General features: G+C 46.4%; 1 protein-coding gene across 1 annotated transcript; it reads left to right on the top strand.

Annotated features, from left to right (window-relative positions):
- On the top strand, positions 1-1666 carry LOC110552759 (histone H4). Its single transcript, XM_060384313.1, has one exon. The coding sequence runs from the start codon at positions 24-26 to the stop codon at positions 333-335; it is 312 nt and encodes a 103-aa protein (XP_060240296.1). The 5' UTR covers positions 1-23; the 3' UTR covers positions 336-1666.
- The last annotated feature ends 7172 nt before the right edge of the window (positions 1667-8838 follow it).

Here is an 8838-nt window from a genome sequence, read left to right as displayed (position 1 = left end):
TCTGACTTGCTGACGTTGGAAGGATGTCGGGACGCGGGAAAGGCGGCAAAGGCCTGGGGAAAGGCGGCGCCAAGCGGCACCGCAAGGTCCTGCGGGATAACATCCAGGGCATCACCAAGCCCGCGATCCGGCGCCTGGCCCGGCGCGGCGGCGTTAAGCGCATCTCGGGGCTCATCTACGAGGAGACGCGCGGCGTCCTGAAGGTGTTCCTGGAGAACGTGATCCGCGACGCGGTCACCTACACCGAGCACGCCAAGCGCAAGACGGTCACGGCCATGGACGTGGTCTACGCGCTCAAGCGCCAGGGCCGCACGCTCTACGGCTTCGGCGGCTGAGCGGGCCGCCCGCGCCCCCCAGGCCTGCCCGTCGGTCTCTGCCGTCCACCCACCCCAAAGGCCCTTTTCAGGGCCATCAAAGCACCCGGAAGGGGCTGAGAACACTTGGACACCGGGCTAGGGTTGCGCCTAGGGAGCCTCCTTTGTTCTGCCTTGTGCTCGCGCGTCCTGGCGTTAGTGCATTGTCTCGTATGCAGATTAGGCCACGTGGGTGCAGATTTTCATTGTGCGGTGGCCTGGCGGTTCCGCCCACTGCTGGGAAGTGGGCGGATGACGGCCAAGCGCTGTCAGTCCGTGAATGGATGCTCCTTGGGTGCCACGCCGAAAGGTGGCACGGAGCCCCGGGGTGGGAGGGTCCGGCGCTCCCCGAGGGAGACGGCAGGCGGAAAGGGAGTGAGCACCGGGTTCGAGGCTTGGAACCCCACAATAAGGCGATCCTGCAGCTGTTCCCGGTGTACGGGGGGGGCCAGGGCAGCATCCGGGGTCTCCCTGAGCTGGGGCTGCCCTAAGGTCCTCCTGTTGGAGCTTCTCGTGTGCTGAGTTACAGACCGTCTTCTGTTCTCAGCACCCAGGGGGTTATCTCACAATCCCTCTTAACTCCGGCTTCCTTAGGACCCTTGCTCGGGTCTGCATACCCGTTCTTCGTAGACATAACTAAAAACGTAGTTTTCAGTGCCGTAGCTTTCTGACATTGTTCACTAGCCTTCTCCCTAGCTGAGGGAATAGGAGACATTCCTGGGGCTCCCTCAGCGGGAAACCTGGCGATTCATTTATCTCTTTTTTTAAGTGCTTTCTACATGGCAGGTAATTGGTGCCGTTTACCACCACATTTATTTTAAGCGTTGTTAATGACCACTTGAATAGCTGTGGATGCAATGGAGCCTCTATTTGAACTCCGCCCTGTGAGATTTTGCACAGCTTCATTTTATGTGCAATTTTTTTTTTTAACCAGACATCCTCTGCCCGTTTGCTGACGATTTACTTCTAGCATTAGTCTAATGAACTCCTTTTTTTCTTTTCTTCGTTTTGTTTTATTTGTTGTTTGTTTTTCTAGACAGGCTGTTTATGTGTAGCCTTGGCTGTCCTAAAACTTGCTGTGTAGACCAGGCTTGACTCAAGCTCAGAAATCCACCTGCCTCTCCCTCCCGAGTGCTGGGATCAAAGACATGCGCTCCCAGGCAGGCCTGGCCTATAACTCATTTTCTTAAAGCAAGTGAAAAAGAAGCTGCTATTTTTCTATCTTGAGAAATATTTTCAGTTACAGTTACTTAGTTTTTACTTTCTTGTAAAGTCACATGTTTTATCACATTAAACATAAAAATGTTCATTGCTACCCCATTTTAACAAGAGTTTTGATCATTTGAGATAATCAAATATTTACATCTATTACTATCAAAGAGAAATTAAATGTAAGTACCGTTTAATGTTACACAAGTAACAACAGAAATCGTATTGGTGCAGCCCCCGCTGTGGAAACCAAGGTAGACTTTTCTCAGAAAGCTTAAACTAAAACTGCTGTATAACCCTGCTGCCCCATCTTGGGTTTGTGTGTGAAAGGCTCCTAGTCACCACAGCTCAGTCATGCCTGAGCATTCTTGTTCATTGCTGCTCTTGTCGCCACAGCCAGGAAGTGTGCCTGTCCATCACCAGATGAATGGAAAAAGAAATTATGGTGTGCACACCACATGGGATTTTACACACATGTGAGTGTGTCTGTAGGTTACGAAACTACACAAAAGGATGCTGGGATGTGGAGGGATGAAATACAGACAGCCTGAAAGCAGAAGCCGCTTGACTAAGTGTGGGACAGAAGAAAAACCAGCCAGACGCAGGGCAGGGAGGAGGATCGTCAGTTATACTACAGAACAAGGCATAATGCTGCCTGGTGTATGAAAACACCCTAATGAAGCGCATTCTTAACATTTATCGCGCCACTGTCACCATTCGTTCCTGACAGCTTTGCTCGGTAGAAATCATAGTTACGCAATGCTCGGTATGAAAGAAAGAAGTTGGATATCGGAGCCTGCGTATTCATGAGGCACTGTAACTGAGTAATCGGCCTTCAGGCAACTTATGTGAGGGGAAGGGTGGTAACATGCTGTTTAAGAATGGCTAAGAGCACTTAACCAGTGGTTAAGAGCACTGGCTCCTCCCCTGAAGGCCACAGTTCGGTTCCCAGCACCCGCGTCAGCCTCCTTACATCTGCCTGGGACTCCCAACACAGGACAATCCAATGCCTCTCGCCTCTCAGGGCACCTGAGAGTGCTCATTGTCACGTACCCACACACATAGTGAAGCCACAGGACTGGCTGGGCATTCAATGCCAGGTTGTAAAGCGATGGGTTCACATAATGTGATAATACCCTGACGAGCGAGTTGGAGGAGAAAGGATTTAGTTGGCGGACAATTCCATCCTACAGTCTGTTGCTGCAAAGAGGTTACGCCAAGAGCTTAAAGCACAAACTAGTATTCAGCTGGCTTTCTCTACTCTCGACAGTCTGTAAAATGGTGCCTACCCCCTCACTTAACAGTCAAGACAATATCCCCCACAGACATACTTGCAGCTAACCTGATTTGGACTGTTTATCAGCTGAAACTCTTCCCTGGCCATTCTAGGTAGTGTCCAGTCCTAATTGGCCTGTTCAGCTGGCAGCAATCAGCAGAGCCTGTGCCTGGCAAGAGGCTGTCCATCTCTTCTCCCTCCACCATAAGCCCAGCACAGACTGTAGTGCCTGGGGGGACTTGGATCTGAATGGAAGTGTTCCTTCAGAGGTGGAAGAGGACCCTATCTAAGCCATCCACTTTCTGGTTCCTTGCTGGGCGAGTGCTTATGGGTAGATATGCTACCCTCCCATCTACCCCTCCCCCCAACTTCAGTGTGTGAGTTTCCAAATCTACAGTCCCTTTCTTACAGAAGTAAGTGCATGATTTGTTCTTACTTGTTACCCTCTGATGAATTCGGGGCTGGCGATGTAGCACAGTGATAAAACACCTGCCTACCTAGTAGGTGTGAAGTTCTAGGTTTGATTCCCAGCACAAACTAAATATAAAGCAATGATCATTCCAATTAATTGATCAATTTATCACCAATTCAAAGATGACTCGTACTTTATGTCCCTCATGAAGTTATGGAGTTTATGGCGTTTATGACTCTTAGTTTATGTCACCTAAACCCCTTTTTGTAACCAATTTTTTTCAAATTATGTTTTCTGTGTTAAAGATCAGGACCCCTTCTGCCAAGGCCACAGGAAATGACTCCTTTGTTGGGGGCAAGCAATCTCAAGTTTCTGAGGAATGCTGGCTTTTACCTAATGGCCTCAAGACTTCCCATGGTCAGCTTGAGCTCATCATACAGACTTTCAGAGACCTAACAGTTTGGTAAAGCACTTGTTTCTCACGCACGGAGCAAAACTCCAAAGGTTTAGTCTTAAAAATCCAGTTATTTCATGACGTACATAATGAAAAGGAGCAACCCTGCAGCACCTCTCCTTCCCCAAATGTCTGCTCTGCAGAAATCAATGAACAGCACAATATGCCCCAAATATTTAAAACAAATTCATTATTTCAGACTTTTGTTTTTCTTTTCCTCCCTGTCCCCCTCCTGGAGAGCAAGATACCTGAGGGTCCTGGCATCTTTAGCCGTCCCGCTGTTGTCAGTACTGAACTGACTGAGTAATGCAGAACCCCCTTAAATTCAACGTGATGATACTGACATCATCCGTCTCTGTTTCCAGCAAGCTGGCAATCCATCCACCTCTCTGTTCCTTTGGTCCCTTCTTAATCCAGCTCTAATGGGTTGACTTCTAACGGGTACTTTAAGGAAAGCCATAGTACCCAGCCCTGTGCTGAGGACATTAGGTGCCTCAGTGCGAGTCTCACAACAGCCTCACAAAATAACCTTGTTATCCCCGCAGATGTCAATAAGATTGACACCGGACACAAAGGTGGCGGAGAAGCCTCCCTTTAAACTCAGATTAGTTAACACAAAATTCAGTTAGCTCCTACTGCCACAGGAAAAGATGTGTTTTCAAAGTAAATGATTATTCAGTCAGATTAACCCATTTTCTTTTACAGGAGTTAATGTTTTGTGTGAACCCAGCCCTAAATTAACCCAGAACAACCAACCAAAGCTGCTTGGCAGAAATAAAACACCACGATGTAACCCGAATAAGTAATTTCACAGTTTTAGTACCGTGTTGAAAAAGTTAAAAAAACAAAAAAGAAAAAGGTAAATGGTTTAAAAACAAAAAGGTGCAGTTAATGTTAATGAAATATCTTTTGTGACCCAGTATGTCAAAAAAGTTAGTATAGCCAATAAAAAAATGATTGAAGTATAATAGTTTATATTCTTTTGAACTGAGTTTTTGAAGTCTGATGTGTGTTTTACACTCACTAATGGCAACCTCAGGCAAAAATACTAACTTTTGAGTATGTGTGATCTACTTCAAATTCATAGAGTCTATAGCTAGAAATAGCTTCCCATGTCCAGTAGACCGCAGGCATGCTGTAAAAACTTGTACTAGCTGACTAAAGTACAAAATATATATATATATATATTTAACTACGAACATATATAGTGACAAAATATTATTTTTTTAAAAAATAATTTATTTTGCTTGAAATAACAGCATAATACTATGTCCACCCACATTATATAATTCAATATTATCAGCACTGAATTCATTGAAGTATTACACTACTTGAAAGTTGATTTCAAATTTACCAGTATTAGGGCTAGAAAGTGAGAGGAGGAGGAGAAGGAGGAAAAGAAAAGGGAACACGACTGCTTTAGGTGGAGGAGAAGGGTTATTGTAGATAGTGGTAGAGCACAGTTAGAGGCGGGGCCTCTAGGGGAGTCCAGAGTGCCCATGATCAGATGCAACTGTGCCATGTGGAAGAGGGAGAGGGGAGAAAAAAAGAGAGACAGGGCGGCCAGATACAGCAGCCAGGAGGCCAAAGTTTCAAAAAGAGTGGCAACAAAATGGCTGGATTATGTCGGGAAGAGCAGCCCAGACCCCTAGGCAGGAGAGTTCAGGGTAGAGGGTGGGGTATACCAGCCTGGAGGGCCCTATAAGAGGTAGGGACTGAGGAATGCAGGGAGAACCTGGTGGACTTGTCTCCTCTGAGGTGTTAAAAAGGCACCTCAGCCATTTGTCCTGGGGGGTTTTGAAACCAAACCAAGAGGAGGCTCAGCTTTAAGAACACTTGATGCTTTTGTAGGGGACATCTTCACAGCTCCTTGCTACTTATAATTCCAGTTCCAAGCAATCATATGTCTTCCTCTGGTCTCCTCAGGCACCTACACACATCTACACACACACACACACACACACACACACACACACACACTTACCAGTACTGACAAAACACTCTTCAAAATTTTCTTGTACTGTTCAAAGCCAGTTTGAATGTTGTAAATCACAACGAAAGCTTATGTTTTATTAGTTCGTGTTGAATAATATGTGTGTGTGAGTCGGGGGGGGGAAGCGATTATGTAACAACTTAATTTCTACTCAAGTTCTTGTGCCTGTGTGGCTAGGTCACATATAAAGATAATCCCTGTCTAGTGGCTTCCAATTTATCTTACACACAGTGTGATATAACAGGAAGAAATGTAAAATTTTTATCTTTGAATTATACATATGTGCAAATCATTCCCTGACCCCCTCTTTTGGTTTTTGTTTGATTGTTTTTGTTTGTTTGTTTGTTTGAGAGAGGGATTCTCTGCGTAACTCAGAGATCCACCTACCACAGCCTCCAGAGTGCTGGGATTAAAGACGTGCCTAACTGTTGCCAGTCTATAAGAGTGGAGTCAAAAGTTTAGTAGATTTTTGTGCAGCTTTCAACACCAGTCAAGAGCCAAGATAATGAAATTGTTTTCTGATTTTGGGAATGACTCTGTTGTGCTCAATTCGTGAGACCCCCAAAAGATAGCCAGGAGTTGAGTCTGTTGCAAAACACATGAGGATCTTTTTATTACAAGCTCGAGCTTGGGCTCACATACTCACCAACATATCAGTTGAGAGTAGAGCTCTGTCTATTGGTTGAAACACAAAAGGGGGCATTGCATTTTCAACTGATTGGCTGTGGGGAGGCCCCAAAACCATGAATGGTCTGGCTTCCCTTGTTTGGCTGTCCTAGGTGAGAAGGGTGATCTGGGCTGTTTTCCTAGCAACTGTATCTCTAGTGATCTTCCACATGTGCCCCCAGACTAACCCACCCACACACCATGACACGCACCTCCAGACACCCCCAACCTCACACCTGAGAGACCAAAGAATTAAAAATCAGTGGGTATTGTTTTAAAGTTTAAAGCACATGCCTGAACTAAGGTCAGCCAGGTGGAGACATGTCCAGCCACCTGTGGGGAAGAACTAGCCTCAATGCCCAGAGGGGAAGAACTAGCCTTACTGCATTCTTTCCTGCCCACTAGAGATACAGTTGCTAGGAAAACCGCCCATCCCCCTAGGAAGGGAAGCCAGACCGTTTATGGTTTGGGGGCCTTCCTATAGCCAATCAATTCAAAATGCAACATCCCCTTTTGTGTTTCCACCAGTAGCCCCTTGCCAGGCAGGAATCCCCCTGCTTTGGGTGCACTGGGAGGGACCGGAATCTTTAAATCACCCAACTAACCTGAGCAGGAGGCTCTCAGCTCTCACCACTTTGGCGGTGAGGGTGTGTGAGCCCAAGCTGTAGCTTGTAATAAGAGGATCCTCATGTGTTTTGCAAGGGACTCGATTCCTGGTGGTGGCCTTTTGGGGTCTCAGGAATCAAGCACAACACACCACATACCTTCTCCTCAGCATTGTCTCTACCAGGCCCTTCCTCCTCCTGATACAATTCTCCTCAATGGTACGGTGGATGGAACCTCTGGCCACCACACTATCTGGGCTGATCACCACTTTGGAATTTGGGGGTTTTTTCCTCTTCGTTTGGGTACGAAACTTACTTCCAGGAACTGTACACCTGGGACAAGGAGAATTTAAACCCTGAGTCTGACTCACTGCCATTGCTTCCTCCTTTTAAAAATCAAATTCATCAAGGTGTCAGGCGATTTTGGTGTTCCTCAACATCCCTCTCCCTGGTTTTTCTATGGAGAGGTACAGAGCAGGAACACAAGAGAAAACCAACAACAGGCACTTGATAGGTCAAGAGACTAATTCAGGGGGCATGGTCAGGGGAAAAATACTTATTTTTATACGCAAGCACAAAGGAGCCAAAGTGAAGAGAGAAAAAAAAGCATACTGCAATAAGAGAGAGGAAGAAGAACCTTATGATCTTTCTAAGGTTGGCAGGTACTCAGTCTCCCAGCATCTGCTCATAGAGGTGGAGTGCCAGCCGAGCATGCGCGAGCCCAACCTGTGCCAGCTGAGCATGCGCGAGCCCAACCTGCAACAGCTGAGCATGCGCCAGCCCGGCCTGAGCCAGTGCTTTTGCAGGCTTCACGCTTCTGCTCCTCCTGTCTCTTAAGGTTAAGTCTACACCGTGGGGTGAGAGTTCTGCTATTTTAGTGAGCTCAGTGTTGCATCTTGGTGATTTTTCTAGGACATCACTATTGTTTTAAACCAGCTGATCAGTATCTTAAAATCTATGTAAATACAGTACTTTTCTCATTTCCCCTCGCCTCCCGCAATCTCCTGTTTCCTGCAGGCTTGCTAACCACGTGGTGTTTGAGGACGGATTTGCGCTCATTTACCTTTTCTTTGCCTTTCGTCACCAGCTCTTGCCCTTAGTTTGGAAGCTGAATTGTCTCATTATGACCTACATTCCTCCGTTTCTTATTAGTAAAAAACAGACCACGCCTTCACAGCCCAGCAACCTCCTTGCCACCCGCTCATATCCCCAGCGGCACCAGGTCTCAGACGGACCCCACCTGCCCTCAGGCCACTGCACCGGATCTGGGGACACTGGTGCTTCTGGGTGTAGACAGAACGATGTGTGCCAACCCACGTTTGTTTCTCAGGAGGCACTGAACTGTTTACTACATCCTGTTTCCTATGAAATACACGAATGATAATAAAATGCAGTAACTTGGAAAAACAATCAATTCAGCAGTATGGCCGTCACACCTACCTTTTTCTTTTTTTTTTTTTTAAACTGATGGGTTCAATCTGCCTCTGCAGCTTTCTTGATAACTAAAAGTAAAAATTTCATTTGCATTTTATCTACTCAGAGAGAGGGCGAGAATATGAATATGAGGAATCATAGTGTGTGTGTGTGTGTGTGTGTAGGTCAGAGGACACCTGACTGTTTTCTCTTTCAATCGTACTAGGCTTAGTGTTAAGAGCCTTTGCTAGCTGAGCTATCTTGCCAGCACTAGAACAGTTTTTTTTAACCTCACATCCTTGTTTCTTCTTTTTATGAATATATTTAAAATTTAAAAATATACGGGCACATGCCCAAGTGTGCAGGTGTCTGTGGAGGCCAGAGATGTCCAATCTCCCTGGAGCTGGATGCACAGGTAGCTGTGAGCTGCCTGACATGGGTCCTGGGATCTGAACTC

This window comes from Meriones unguiculatus, chromosome 5 (assembly GCF_030254825.1).
Source record: "Meriones unguiculatus strain TT.TT164.6M chromosome 5, Bangor_MerUng_6.1, whole genome shotgun sequence".
Lineage (NCBI taxonomy): Eukaryota > Metazoa > Chordata > Mammalia > Rodentia > Muridae > Meriones > Meriones unguiculatus.
This window is presented reverse-complemented; position numbering and strand designations above follow the sequence as displayed.